A 16,175-nucleotide genomic window follows, 5' to 3' on the forward strand; every position below is an offset into this window, starting at 1 on the left:
AAATGACCAATTGGTTATTATTACATAGTTCTAATTTATGAGTTATTTCCAATTATTATTTACAATTTTTATGTCATACAAACTGTACCTTACCCTGATATTATAATATATCATGTACCCATCGGGAACTATGAGCATAGGAATTCAAACAAGCATAGTCACCACATACTTTATGCTAATTCTTATAATAGATATATTTTTATGAATTCATGAGATTAATAGCTGAGGGAGCTCAATTAGATATTTTATAAATGAGCACAACAAATCCCTATTCTTTTTTTGGAAATATATTAAAAGCTAATTTTTAATTATACTAACAAAACATTTATGTACAAAAGAGTGCCCCACGAAGGAATCACTATACTGATGATTGGTAAGAGTGCCCCACGAAGGAATCACTATACTGATGATTGGTAAGAGTGCCCCACGAAGGAATCACTATACTGATGATTGGTAAGAGTGCCCCACGAAGGAATCACTATACTGATGATTGGTAAGAGTGCCCCACGAAGGAATCACTATACTGATGATTGGTAAGAGTGCCCCACGAATGAATCACTATACTGATGATTGGTAAGAGTGCCCCACGAAGGAATCACTATACTGATGATTGGTAAGAGTGCCCCACGAAGGAATCACTATACTGATGATTGGTAAGAGTGCCCCACGAAGGAATCACTATACTGATGATTGGTAAGAGTGCCCCACGAAGGAATCACTATACTGATGATTGGTAAGAGTGCCCCACGAAGGAATCACTATACTGATGATTGGTAAGAGTGCCCCACGAAGGAATCACTATACTGATGATAGTTTTTTCCAATTATTGTTACTTTTTGAGTGTATCCATCCCACCAGTCTCACATGTAATTAAATCCTTTTTAAAGTTCTCAGTATCTATATTTACTTATTGTATAACTAAAATCATTAATTCAAAACTGCACTGATCAGGCACCACTGTCTACAAAATTCTTTATTGTGGGTTGGTTTTTTATCCAGAAGCCCCTTGGCATTCATTTATCTTTGTGATACTGTGAAAGCGTTTACCCGTGGAGTTCGAATTCCACTAATCTTTTTTTAAGTTAAAGTAAATCAAAATATATATCATTGGCGCTATCCTCATCAAACGGCAATTGGTCGGTATCAGAAAAGAAAAAAAAATAAATATATATATATATATATATATATATATATGTATGCATATGTTACTCACACTGTTAATCTGAAATTCAGCAACATGTCCTGTTACCAGATCCACGATAGTAAGTCCAGGCACACCACAAGACTGAATCCACACCCCACCAACCAGGAGCAATTTCTCACCAATCACATGGGAGCTGTGTGAGTACCTAGAGAATCAGAAGAAAATGAGAAGAACTCAGTAGTAGTATAGAACATTAAATTAGTATATTAGTAGTAGTATAGTATATTATTAGAAGACTTTAACCACACAGGAATTAGTTATAAACACATGCAAATTTGCAGATGAAGCACGACGGAACCTGGTATATGATAAATGTGCAGCCGCTCACACTGGAGGCTCCTCACAAAGATTCAGACTCAGTCACTCACAGATGTACAAAAAATGGATTCTGACATAGAAAGAAGCAGAAGAGCATGCACTGCATTTTGAATATAATAAATCAGAACTACACTATATCAGTACTATACTATGTCAGTACTACACTACGTCCCTATTATACTACATCAGTACTACACTACGTCAGTACTACACTATGTCAGCACTACACTATGGGGGTCATTCAGACCCACTCGCAAGCGGCAGTACGCTCGCAAGTGGGTCAATGTTCCCCACTGCGCATGCGCACGACGGAGGGAGCTCAGTCGTGCGCATGCGCGAGACCCGGACTGCGACAGCCAAGCTGTCACTCCGGGTCTCGCACCAAAGGGGGCGTGCTGTCGATGGTGACTGACAGCACGCCCCCTTTGGTGGGCGTGCCTGCCAGACGGAGGCGTTCCCATGGGAACGCCTACCGTCTGAAGCCGGCCCCACTGACATCACTAGTGATGTCAGTGGGAGTGATTTTGGCTCTGATAGAGCCAAAAACACTCCAGGGCTTGTGGCTGGGAAACCCTACCGCAGGGTTTCCCTCGCAAGTCCGATGGTCGCGATGGTCAAGACCATCGGGACCATCTTTTTGCACACTCGTATATGCTGTGGGTGGTGACCCACAGCTATACGAGCGTCCAGGAGGACGCTCCATTTTAATGGAGGAGGGCCCTGATTAAGAGCGAGCGCTCTGGTCAGAGCATCCGGCTCTGAATCAGGCCCTATGTCAGCACTACACTACATAAGTACTACATGTCAGTACTACACTACATCAGTACTACACTACGTCAGAGTCCCAGACACTGGGTTCAATCACCATCCTCAGTGGTGAGCAACCCATATCAGATTAGATTCCTCTCCCCCTCTTCTTTGGTGGACCTCAGTCCCTTCACTACTGATGTATCAGAGAGAAGTGTAATCTGTAATAACAGGCCCACATCACGGAACCCTGTCAGGCCATGGCTGGGGGTCTCTCTCTGAAATTAATAACAGGGCTGAAGTTGGCTGAAGGGGAGTTTCTGCACTTCTCCCCATGCTCCCATCTCAAAAGCCTCTACCCCCTCACATCGGCCTATTACTTCTGCTACCCCCTCAGGGATTAATAACTTTACCTCACCTTGGGAGTCCATCATCTTGTTCTCTGCATTATAATGGGCCAAGTTCCACTCACACAGAGTGAGCTGTATCAGCTGGACTCTCCCTTGATTATCTATCCATAAGTGAGAAAGTGATGTGTATTACTGTCAGTGAGGCAGTGATGTGCATTACTGTCAGTGAGGCAGTGCTGTGTATTACTGTCAGTGAGGCAGTGCTGTGTATTTCTGTCAGTGAGGCAGTGGTGTGCATTACTGTCAGTGAGGCAGTGGTGTGCATTACTGTCAGTGAGGCAGTGGTGTGCATTACTGTCAGTGAGGCAGTGGTGTGCATTACTGTCAGTGAGGCAGTGGTGTGCATTACTGTCAGTGAGGCAGTGGTGTGCATTACTGTCAGTGAGGCAGTGGTGTGCATTACTGTCAGTGAGGCAGTGGTGTGCATTACTGTCAGTGAGGCAGTGGTGTGTATTACTGTCAGTGAGGCAGTGCTGTGGATTACTGTCAGTGAGGCAGTGCTGTGGATTACTGTCAGTGAGGCAGTGCTGTGTATTACTGTCAGTGAGGCAGTGCTGTGTATTACTGTCAGTGAGGCAGTGCTGTGTATTACTGTCAGTGAGGCAGTGATGTGCATTACTGTCAGTGAGGCAGTGGTGTGTATTACTCAGTGAGGCAGTGCTGTGTATTACTGTCAGTGAGGCAGTGCTGCACATTACCGTCAGTGAGGCAGTGCTGTGCATTACTGTCAGTGAGGCAGTGCTGTGTATTACTGTCAGTGAGGCAGTGCTGTGTATTACTGTCAGTGAGGCAGTGCTGCACATTACCGTCAGTGAGGCAGTGCTGTGTATTACTGTCAGTGAGGCAGTGCTGCACATTACTGTCAGTGAGGCAGTGCTGCACATTACCGTCAGTGAGGCAGCGATGTGTATTACTGTCAGTGAGGCAGTGCTGTGTATTACTGTCAGTGAGGCAGTGATGTGTATTACTGTCAGTGAGGCAGTGCTGTGTATTACTGTCAGTGAGGCAGTGATGTGTATTACTGTCAGTGAGGCAGTGATGTGTATCACTGTCAGTGAGGCAGTGCTGTGTATTACTGTCAGTGAGGCAGTGATGTGTATTACTGTCAGTGAGGCAGTGATGTGTATTACTGTCAGTGAGGCAGTGCTGCACATTACCGTCAGTGAGGCAGCGATGTGTATTACTGTCAGTGAGGCAGTGCTGTGTATTACTGTCAGTGAGGCAGTGCTGCACATTACCGTCAGTGAGGCAGTGCTGTGCATTACTGTCAGTGAGGCAGTGATGTGTATTAAGCCGCGTAAACACTAGATGATAAGTTGGACAATTTGGATAATGATAATTTTTTCCCATATCTTGACATTTCTCAAGGAATCTGTACTATTTGTGAGGGAAAAATAAGTAGAGGTAGGGATGTCAACTTTCTAGGCACTTCTTCCGTTATGTCATTTGAAGTGAGTTATTAAACAAAATCTGAAAAATCCTGTAAAATAATAACAAGCAGACCAGCCTCAGCTAACAGTAGTATGCATAGGTCCTTGCACATGCTACAGTATCTCTACGGAAAACACCTTCATTGTCAACCTTCTCATTAATGATTAGAGGTAGTTCTCCTGCATACAAAAGGCCAACAGACTCCTCCCCTATCCAGAATTCCCAAGAAGAAACTTTGTGAACTAGAGAAGCTGCTTCTGGGGGTGAATCTTAATCACAGGCGGGGATCAGAAGAATAGTAGTTTTAATCATCAATTGACTGTGAAACAAACATTTTCAAGAGGAACCTAGTATGACAGCCGCCATCTGTTTATTCAGCAGACCACTGAAGCCATAACGGCTATGTTAGCATTATATCCGGTTTTAGAAAATGAGCTGAAGTCATGTGTGTCCGCTACATAATTCCATCTCGATTCCATTTTACCAGAACAGTAATTCACCTGTACCAGGACGTTAAAAAAATTAAAATAAATGATCACTGGTCTAGAAATTGCCACTGTACTTAACTAGAGATATGTGGATAAGCAGTACTGATTATACTAAAGATTACATGAGTGTGACAGCCCACTGGGGGGTATATCAACTGCAGCAGCAGCTGGATCTAATACACAACACCAGCTCATTCACAGGCAGGCTACTCTTTGTATCACTGGCTTCACTAAGAGGCATACTGGTTTAAATCTTTGGAAAAACTCAGGTATGTGATAGCAAAATGGCTTACCTCGCTAAGAGTCTCGTCATGATTTGTCATTTCTCAAAATGCAATTAACATTGTACGAGCATTACAACTGGTGACTTTGAACTTGGTGGTTCAGAATTTCTTAAACACTGACAGGTGCGTGATGGAAATGCTGACTGTGGCCTAAAAAAAATCTGGGCATTTTCGACATTCAGCAACCGAATGAAAAAGATTGCAGTGGAAGCAACAACAGTTCCATTTGCCATGTCACCTACTGAAGCAAGAAATGTATAAAGGGTGTAAGTGGAATTACACCCTTTATATGATTCAGTGCTTGGAGAACATACCTCCTTTGCAAGACCACCCAACCCTATCCATCTTACCAACTCTGACATCTTTTTCCCCTGTATCTGCAGAGAAAGTCATTGCCCTAATCCGGTCTTCGACATCCCCCTTCACCTTATCCCCTCCTTCCTCCTCTGCTACATCTCTCCTTTTGCCTGTTCTCATCTTTACAACCTCCTTTATCTCTCCCTCTCTTCATGCACTGTCCCTTCTGCAGTAAAGCATGCACTTGTCTCTAACATTTTTAAAAACTTGCCCTTGATCTCTGACCTCATCTCTCATCACACACCTGCCCACCCATGTCACTCCACAAATGCATGCCACCTGTCCTGCCAACTGATTACTTCCTCCCACTCCTATCTCCAAGATATTGCCTATGCTGCTTCCTACAGTACTTCTGGGATTCTCTCCCTCTATCACACTCTCCATCTCTCTACTAACCTGCAAACAGGCTCTAAAGACACAAATCTTCATCGCCTTCCAGCTGTCATTCTAACCCACTGCACAATGATCCTTCCTCACTTTCTTCCCCATCTATGTCACTCCCGTGTGTCTGCCCCTCCCATTTAGAATGTAAGCTCTCACAAGCAGGGCCCTCTTTCCTCACATGCTTTTCCTACCCTAACTTATACCATCATTTACTCCTTACTCCCAATAATGCCACCTAACACTTGGCAGTGGATGACATGCTGCTTATTGAAGTGTTTTGATTGCTGGTTTCTTGTGTGCTCATTTGCTTATGTACAGTACTGTGTAAGTTGCTGCAGAACCCTTGTGGCACCATATAAATAATAATAAAAATAGAGATGGGGTTGTTGCCTTAGTACAGCACAGTGGGGAATACTCTCCATTTTATGCATGCTACTGAAACAATTTGAAATTGTAATCAATGAAGTTCAGACACTGCTAGCCTGAGTCAGGTCATATCCTCAATTAAACTACTTGAATAGTAGCTAGAGAAGCTGAAATAGGAAATGAAACTAAACTTAAAGCACCAGAGTGAAACATTATGACATCCGGTCAGGCTTAAAAGAATTGACAACAATTATTTACATCAAAAATGTGGAAAAACCTGATGTTGATAAAATTAACTATAAATTCTATGAGGAAGACATTTGCCACCAATTAAAGCAAAAGTCGAGAGACTTTTGAAACAGTGGATTCCAGTGTGGATGAGCTAATAGTGCAATGAAGATATTAACAACAGTGATGAGGATGATAATGACAAAGATTAACACTGTTGCCGCCTTAAGCCCATTTGTAGTTCAGTCTGTGGCAGTCCTTATACTCTGAAGTGCTTGGCTTGGTAAACTGTGCATGTCTTTTTTAATATACATAATAAGGGTGGGTCGGAGGGCACAAGGACAATCCATCATGCACCACTTTTCATTATGGGGTTTGCAAAAATTGTGTGTTTGACAGCAGTGTATACTTTACTAGGGAATTCATGTTCTTTTGTATCTTGCAATGCCATCCATCATCAGCTTCTCATCCAGGCATATAATATGAGATATGGTAAGAACTTACCTTTGTTATCTCTATTTCTACGAAGTCCATAGGGTTCCACAGGATACCTTGCGGTATAGGTGATGACGTCAGGCATCGGGCACCATAGAGTTAAAGCTTTCAGCCTCCCAGGATGCACTAGGGTCCCCCTCCTATACCCCGCCCCCGAGCCAAGGCACCTCAGTTACGTACCAAGCCATAGGCCGGAGGAGGAGAAGGAAGAGAGAGAAAAAAGATCTGGACACACACAAGAATCACATTCTCACCAGAGGGAGATGGAAAAACCGGTGAACAGAGCAAAGCCCATCTGCAGTACAGGTGCGACAGGGCGGGAGTCCTGTGGAACCCTATGGACTTCGTAGAAATAGAGATAACAAAGGTAAGTTCTTACCATCTCTCATATTTTCTACTTCAGGGTCCATAGGGTATCCACAGGATACCTTGGGGATGTCCCAAAGCAGTATCCTTTAAGAGTGGGGACGCTCCTGTGCTGAAAGGAGAATCCGCCACCCGAAGGAAGCATTCTGAGAGGCAAAGGTGTCAAGCGCATAATACCTCACAAAGGTATGGACAGAGGACCACTTGGCAGCCTTGCAGATCTGGACCACAGAGGCACCACGTTGAGCTGCCCACGAAGGACCCACAGACCTAGTGGAATGAGCCCTCACAGAGGAAGGAACCGGAAGGCCTTCATGAAGATAAGCTTCTGAAATGGCCATACGAATCCAGCCTGCCAAAGTCTGCTTTGAAGCAGGCCAACCCTTTTTACGGAAGCCATAGAGGACAAACAAGGTGTCCGACTTCCTAAAAGAAGAAGTGCGGTCAACATAAATCCTTAAGGCCCGCACAGCATCCAAAGTGGCCTCACCCACTGAAAGATCAGGTGAGTTAAAAGCCGGAACAATGATTTCCTAGTTGATGTGAAAACTGGAAACAACTTTAGGAAGAAAACCAGGACGAGTGCGCCCTGTTCCTATGAAAAATCAGAAAAGGGGTCTACAGGAGAGAGCCCCTAAGTCAGAAACACGTCTGGCCGAAGCAATGGCCAGAAGGAAAACTGTTTTAACTGTCAGCCATTTGAGGTCCACTGAGCCCAGTAGTTCAAACAGCGGTCCCTGGAGAGCTCTCAGGACCACAGCTAAATCCCAAGGTGCCACCGGTGGAACAAAAGTTGGCTGAATTCTGAGAACACCTTGCATAAAGGTGCGCACATCAGGGATTGCAGCAATCCTACGATGAAACCAGACGGACAGGGCAGACACCTGCACCTTCAGAGACGCAAGGCGAAGCCCATGGTCCAGTCCCGCCTGTAGGAAAGCTAACACCCTAGACAGGCGGAACTCCCGTAGGGCATAACCTCTCGTTCGACACCACTGGAAGAACGTAAGCCATACCCGATGGTATATCCTTGCAGAGGATGGTTTCCGAGCCCTTAGCATTGTTTGCACTACAGAGCTGGAAAACTCCCTGGACCTTAACATGGCCGTCTCAACAGCCACGCCGTCAAAGACAGCCGAGTCAGATCCGGGTGAAGACAAGGACCCTGTGACAGGAGGTCCGGTCGTAACGGCAACCGTAGAGGAATGTCCACGGACAGTCCCTGGAGGTCTGAGAACCAGAGCCTCCGAGGCCACGCGGGAGCTATCAACAGGAGCGTCCCTCCTTCCTGTTTGAATATCCGGATTACCAGTGGAAGAAGGGTAAACGGAGGAAACAGATAAGCAAACTGGAACGTCCACCGGATGGACAGAGCATCCATCAGGGACGCCTTTTCATCTCTTGTGCGAGACCCGTACACAGGCAACTTGTTGTTGTGCCGTGACGCCATGAGGTCGATCTCTGGAAGACCCCACCTGTCCACCAGAAGTTGAAAGACATCCTGGTACAGAGACCATTCCCCCGGATGAACGTCCTTGCGACTGAGAAAGTCCGCCTCCCAGTTTAGGACTCCCGGGATGAATACTGCTGATAAGGCCGAGGGATTTTGCTCCGCCCAAACCAGGATTTGGGACACCTCCACGAGAGCCGCCCGACTTCGTGTTCCTCCTTGCCGATTTATGTAGGCCATGGTGGTGGCGTTGTCCGACTGGACCTGCACGGGGTGACCTTGGAGAACCCGATGTACCTGCTGGAGAGCATTGAAAACCGCTTGAAGTTCCAAGATGTTTATTGGAAGCTCTGTTTCCGCCCGAGTCCACCTGCCCTGGAACAAGTGTGGACCAGTGACTGCTCCCCAGCCCCGAAGACTGGCGTCCGTTGTCAACAGGACCCAATTCGCCACCCAGAACGGACGACCCTTGTTGAGATGGGTCATCTGCAACCACCAGGTTAGAGACAGGCGAACCTCCGGAGTGAGCACCATTGTCTGTGATTTTAGACTCTGAAGCAGTCCATTCCATTTGGACAGGATCAACTGCTGCAGAGGTCTGGAGTGAAACTGGGCATATTCCACCATGTCGAATACTGACACCATGGAGCCCAGTAACCTCATCGCCGAGTGTAGAGACAAACGGCAACTCTGCAGACAACTGCGCACCCTCGACTGCAAGACAGAGATCTTTTCCCCCGTCACATAGATCCTTTGCTGTCCGGAGTCCAATAAGGCTCCGAGGTGCAGAATCCGCTGAGACGGGATCAGGGTGGACTTCTGCCAGTTTATCAAACAGCCGTGCCGTTGCAGTAACGCAATGGTCAGGTCCAAATGACGTAGAAGGAGCTCTGGAGATCCTGCCACCAACAGAAGGTCGTCCAAGTACGTTAACATGCGGACTACCTGCAGCCGCAGAGAAGCAGCAATGACCGCCATCACCTTGGTGAATACACGTGGTGCTGTCGCCAGCCCAAAAAGTAATGCCCGGAACTGAAAGTGGTCGTTGCGGATTGCAAACCTGAGAAACTGTTGATGGCGTAAAAGAATAGGGACATGCAGGTAAGCGTCCTGTATGTCCAACACCATGTAATCCCCAGGTTCCAGCGCCAGAATGATGGACCATAGGGTCTCCATCCGAAACCTCGGCACCCGCAAAGACTTGTTGAGTGCTTTGAGGCTGAGGATCGGACGATATGACCCATTGGGTTTCTGCACCAAAAACAGACTGGAATAGAAACCCTGGCCCCTCTGGGAGAATGGAACAGGCACTATAACTCCAGCCTGGAGCATAGTGTGCAAAACTTTCCGCAGTTCCACTGCTTTGTTACGGTCTGATGGAAGATCCGTGGTGAAGAATCGGGACGGGGGCCTGTGCTGAAAGGAGAGGGCATACCCGTGAGAAACCACCTCGTGAACCCAAGTGTCTGTCGTGGTAACCAACCAACACTGGGCGAACTGCAGCAGGTGGCCTCCCACTTTGGGATCCCCCAAAGGGAGGCCCGGACCGTCAGGCCGCAGGCTTGTCATCTGGCTTAGGGGCCAGACGTCTGGTACTCCAGGCCTGTTTCCGGGGCTTGCCCGATTTTTTGGGACCAGCCTGTCTGGGAAAGGACTGAGTCTTAGGCCTACCCTGTGCCCTGTAAGGCTGAAAGGACAACCTACCAGAACTGGAAGGAACGGCAGCAGACGGAAGACATGCCGACTTGGCTGCCGCCAGTGTTGCTACGATTTTGTCCAGATCCGGACCAAATAGGACTTCTACATTAAAAGGCAAAGCTTCCAAGCCCTTCTTGGAATCAGCGTCCGCCTTCCAAGATCGCAACCATAAGGTGCGCCGAGCAGCTACCACAGCTGAAGAAATCTGAGACGCCAGGGTACTGACATCCAAGGCCGCTTCATTGATATAAGTGGCCGAATCCCGGATATTGCCTATCAGCCGAACAGTCGGAATCGAAAGACTCCGCCAAAGTATCAGCCCAGCGCTCCATAGCTCTGGCTACCCAACAAAGCTAGCTGCCCCCCCTGCAAGGGAATAAACGGACTTTAGGCAGATCTCTACCTTACGGTCCGTAGCATCCTTCAAGGAAGACATGGAGGGCATGGGCAATGTAGCACTACGGACCAGGCGTGTCACATGAGAATCCACCTGTGGAGGTGACTCACACTTAGAAAAATAATTATCCGCAAACGTATAAGCCACCGCCAAACGCCTCTGAGGCTGATACCGTTTGCCAGGCTGTTTCCACGCCTCCTCTAAATGGTCCACTAACTAACCCGAAAGAGGAAACACTGTGGCATCACCCTTACTATCCTTAAAAAAGGCATATTTAGATTTGGACACCGGAGGCTCATCATCCTCAATCACTAAAACTGTGCGGACTGCCCGAATAAGTCCAGGAATATATACCTTGGACCTAGCATCCGCCTCTTTAGTATGGAGAGGTTCCTGGTCAGAAAGATCCAGAATCTCCCCATCATAAGACATCACGTCGTCATCCTCATAAGGAGCAGACAGAGACGCCACCGGCCGCTTATGTGGCCGCAGCACAGACTCCCCTTGTAAACACGTCCAACAAGTGCTGTACAGAACTTGTCAGCGAATTAACCCACGCAGGCTCCTGAGAGACTTGGGGAGGGGAAATAGGGAGACTGTGGTGTACCATCAATTGTCTCAGGAAACCCAGCATGGGTGATGACACCACTGACTGCTGGGACAATCCCATCTGTGAGAACGCAGGCTGCGGAGCTAACTGGCCCACCAGGGTTGTAAGTGCTTTGGCGAAACAAGCCCAGGGCGGATCCTGTACTGGGGCAGTGACAGTAATTGGCCACGCCAATAGATAACACTGCCGACATAGCCCCTCCACGCTACCCTCCCCCTCCGCTATTGGTACCTTACATGTAGTACACCGAAGCTGGAGAGGAAAGTCACTCTCAGACATGATGGTAAGTATGTGACTCCTCTCACTGATACTTTTAGTATAGCGTGAGACCACCCTGCAATCACCGCACCGCAAGGGCTTTAGCAGAAAGAGATCATGGACAGTGAATGGCCGACAGTAGAAAATGAAAGTACAGGCAGCAGCGCTAGCAGAAGTCACATACAATGCAAAGAAAATGAATTCCTGCACTATCAGCGCTGATTCTCAACTACGCAGACAGAGCCTGGTAGGACACAGCGCTGCATACATTGACCTGAACCTTAATGGAGGAGAGGTATGCCGGGGGACCCAGACCGCGATGCCACCTTTCCAGGCTTCCAGCAGCGTTCACCATGCATTAGATAAGATGGCCGCCGAGGAGCATAGAGGAGGCCGGCCTGGGGGAGGAGCGCTGCCACAGGGCCAGTTGGTGTGTGCAGAGAGGGCTGTGTGCAGCGGGGGAGGCGCTGGCTGTGAGACAGGGAAGGCGTGCTCCCCTGGCATGCATTTAACCTTTGGGACGCTGCAGCGCTACCGCTCAGCCATGGTCCAGCTGTCCCAGGGGGGTAGTGGAAGCGCAGGTTAGTACCTGGCTCCATGCTGCAGCCAGTCCCCAGGGAGCCCCCTGCCTGGGGACTGTGGACCATGTTCAGCATGGTCCCACCGCGGGGCCCCGCTGCTTACCTTGCTGTCCCCCTTAGATCCGGCCATGGACCCAAAACATCTGGGGTCACCGCTAGCTGTGACCCCAGATGCTTACCAGCATTCCCGGATCGGTACCGGCGTTCTGGTACCGGCGGGGGTGTAGGGAAGACAGCATGGACGTCAGCACTGACGGTCCATGCTGTACTTCCAGATGTGCAGCCACAGCTGCATTGTAGAAAGCTTCAGGGGCTCTTCTAAGCCCCCCTCTGACAGGTGTATCCGACTCTGGCCAGGCACCAAACTAAACTGAGGTGCCTTGGCTCAGGGGTGGGGTATAGGAGGGGGACCCTAGTGCATCCTGGGAGGCTGAAAGCTTTAACTCTATGGTGCCCGATGCCTGACGTCATCACCTATACCCCAAGGTATCCTATGGATACCCTATGGACCCTGAAGTAGAAAGGCCCGTTTCCTGCAGCTTCTCCACAGACACAACATAGATCCATCAAATCATACCGTAATTAATAATTATCGTCCTCGACTAGGTTGTTACTCTGCCTTGAATCTCTTGTATTGTCCTGAAGACTCTGATTTGCTGTTTGGATTTAGTGCACACTTTAAAAATCTCTTTGGGATTTTGGAAACTTGTTTTTTAATATTTTTTTCCATCTTTCTTGAGAGTTACTACAGTATTGTTAGTAACCAATCAATGCTTTACCTGGCTTCCACAAAATGATCCACCTCCATTTACCTATTCTTGGGTCTTTGATCTAGTTCTTGAGTAATGAAAACATTCTATAGATTTGTATAGTTTATTAAACTGCCATTCTCTCTGGCACTGCTGTTCCACTACATTTCTTAAATGTGCTATATCCTTTTAAACTGCAACATGTTTGTGTTACTGCTGTGGCTTAGTTTAGCCAGCCAGCTCGCTACCACCTGAGGCCAATATTAAACAACAATGCGGGCTGTGATGTGGTAAAAATTTACTGGTAATGGCTGGAAATGAATGGTAATGATAACACTGTAGGAACAAAAACCAATCCAAATAACAAGAATTTAGTGTTTTTTTAAGAGATTCAAAGCCAAAACCTTTTAGGGTGGTTAAAACAAAAACACAACAAAGATTTATAACCAAAGCTAGAACCTAAACATATATATGTACGATTGACAATAATTACAATAAAATATACACACATACATTTTAGATTAGTACAATGACTATTAAATGTAGCCGTCAATCCAAATGATGATCCGATTGGTATTTATACTATATCTAATACTATTGAAATAGAATTCAGTGGTAACATAGTGGGTTATATTATAGGTTCCAAGATTACAGAACCATTGAGAATTTGGAAGTTTGCAAATCAAGAATTCTATGTAATCCCAGAAAACCGGTTACTTAACACTGGCAGTCTGAATTTCAAGTGTCTAATCCAATGGTGGAGTTTTGGGCACTAACTAGACTCCACAGAATATATTTAAACCATCAGTGGAATATTGTATATTTAACGAGTCCCAAATACAACAATATCATGCAGAGTTGAGACATAAAAATTGAAAGCTTCTATTAACCATTCTTGCAAATTCAAGAAAAATAAATAAAACATAACATGAAATGAGAGTTTATGCTAGTTCAGTAAATTGAAATTACTAGCAAAAATCACTGCACAGGGTCCACATCAATAATGATACTGCCCAGCGTTGCTCTAATACACTATCTCTCATTTGTTGAGGCTTCCTACAAAACTCAATCCACTGTCCTGGCTACTGAAACCTTCACTTGAAATATTATGAGGGTCAGACAGAAGAGCTAGTTTCATAGAGGAGCTGGCGGTCCAATAAAACTAAAAGGAAGCAATACTTTTTTAGGACAAAAGTGTTAAGGTGGTTTGAAAGGCGGCAGCACCTAGCGGAGTCTATGTCACTCCTGAATACAATTTAGTTAATGAAACACTCTAAAATAGATGTAAAAATGTCCATAAAGAAAAACACACAAGAAAAAAACCCAAGTGCTAATAAAAATGATAAAATGTACTGTATATATTGTAATAACTTGGGGTAATTAGTTGGTAGATGGGTGTCCTGATGCAGTGTAAGGTCCTCAATCAGGGTCCACATGTCTTTTCAGGTATAAATAATAGATAAGTGGTTTACTGTCAGCATACTGTACAAAGAAAACAACAAATGTCTAGCCCCCATTTAGGGCACTGACTAACTTCTTCACCACTGACTAAACTATGGGTAGCTAGTCTGCGAATAAAGTCCAAAGTTGATCTCTGCTTCCTGCAGAATCTATCACAGGATCTGGCCTGGCTTTAACACAAAGTTTCTTTTGTGGTCCTCCTTGTCTCCTGCAGGTATGGACACTGGCTTCCTTAGCTTGCAGCTTAGCTGCTTTTGCGTCACACAGTCTGAGAGGTTTATGGTCCTTCCTGCCTCCTACAGGTCTGAACTCAGGCCTCCTGGCCCCCTATGGCTTGGTTTAGCTCTACTGGGCTCTCTGGCTGCTACAGTCCCACGAAGACTGTCTCCAATGGCAAGAAAAAGGAAACAAGGTAGCGCTAGTAGACAATATAAAAAACAATTTAATATACAAATGTTACAAGCAATGGAAAAAAATAAACATAGTTTCAATGTGCAAATATGCTGGCAATGAAATGAAGCTGATCAATAAATAACAAAGTCTCTCCACAATAGTAAAAGTGTCCCACTGAAAAAAATAAAATAAAAACCAGTGGATGTGGGGGTTACACTGGATCTAGGTGGCAATGTCACTGGATGAATAAATAGTACCTTAGTAGGATCCAACACCGTGGACAATGGCTGAATGCGTGACTCCCCAATAGGAGAAACGGGCTGTGGTGTGACACTGTATAATCCTGCGGCTCACCAAATAAGGCAGCCCGCTGTTGGGGATTCTCCGTATTGATGCTCTCAGCCTGTACACGCTGACCGCCGGGTAGGATGGTGCGACTGTGGGTTACGGCTGTGTGGAAAGTCCACCAAGCGCTGACAGGCTGTCCGCTTAGGGTCCCCGCTGTGTGCTGAGCCTGTGCACCCTGACCGCCGGGTCCGTGAGGAGGTTGAGGACACGGCTGCAGCATGGTCTGTGCAGCAACAGACGTAGTGTAGGGAACCAAGATGAGTAGTAGCAAGCACTGGCAGGTGTGATGTCTCAGTGGTGGGGAGACCCAGAGAAGTGATCAGCTGTATATCTCAGTTTGTAAAAGCAGCAGCATATAGCCCAATAGCCTTAACGCGTTTCTCCAGGACAACACTCCCGGTTTCTTCAGAAGGAGTGCTGGAATGATTTGCAGTCCCATGAAAGGTTTAAATAGGCTGCATAATCACACACCTTTCATTAATAAGTAATTAACACTTTGTTCATACCATGGTCTCAATTAGTTTAATGCATTGCATGGAAAATAGAATAAAAATAATCATATTGAGTAACATTCTTTTTTAAACAAAAATAAATAAAAAAACAATATATATGAAAAAAACATACATTAATAAATTACTATTGATTATTATTAATTGAGATTAATTTACAAATAATACAATATATAATTTAAAAAACAGATTATATAAAATCTTTGGTTCTAAATTCTCTAATAGTCTGAACATACAGAATATATTCTCAAAAATATATAAAAACTATGATGACAGGATTGTGTGGAGAATCAAATGTTTTTAATAGCATTCTATTTGCAAAAATTAAATGATTCAACAAATTAATAATTTATTTATTTTTTTTCTTCTTGGTCTCAATAATTTAATATTACAATTTAACTAATGCCCATAATATTTCTGGATTATAATGGATATCACACTTATATCAAAACCCTCATACATAATTAAGCCGCTCTAGTCTGAATGTACTATAGATAAACATAACAAAACCAACACAATCTGAATAATATTGGAATTAAAAAACTCCATCTTAAATATCTAATTCTATGGTTTCATTATGTCCTTCTGGGAAAAGTGTGTGCATAACATGTATCCAGTATGCTTCCCTGGCACACAACTTCTG

The 16,175-nt window shown here is 45.5% G+C and overlaps 1 protein-coding gene across 2 annotated transcripts in view; it reads right to left on the reverse strand.

Moving 5' to 3' along the window:
• LOC148474224 (tRNA wybutosine-synthesizing protein 4-like) overlaps positions 1-16,175 on the reverse strand; it is a 289,412-nt gene that overhangs the window by 21,671 nt on the left and 251,566 nt on the right. For both annotated transcript variants that reach the window (XR_015872909.1, XM_088458915.1), the window contains exon 14: positions 1,214-1,349. Coding sequence is in view for 1 of the 2 variants with exons in the window: in XM_088458915.1 (XP_088315041.1) it covers positions 1,214-1,349 (136 nt within the window). In the remaining variant the exon portion in view is untranslated. The remainder of the gene's footprint in view (positions 1-1,213; positions 1,350-16,175) is intronic.

This window comes from Taudactylus pleione, unplaced genomic scaffold (assembly GCF_031769625.1).
Source record: "Taudactylus pleione unplaced genomic scaffold, aTauple2 ptg000867l, whole genome shotgun sequence".
NCBI classification, from domain to species: domain Eukaryota; kingdom Metazoa; phylum Chordata; class Amphibia; order Anura; family Myobatrachidae; genus Taudactylus; species Taudactylus pleione.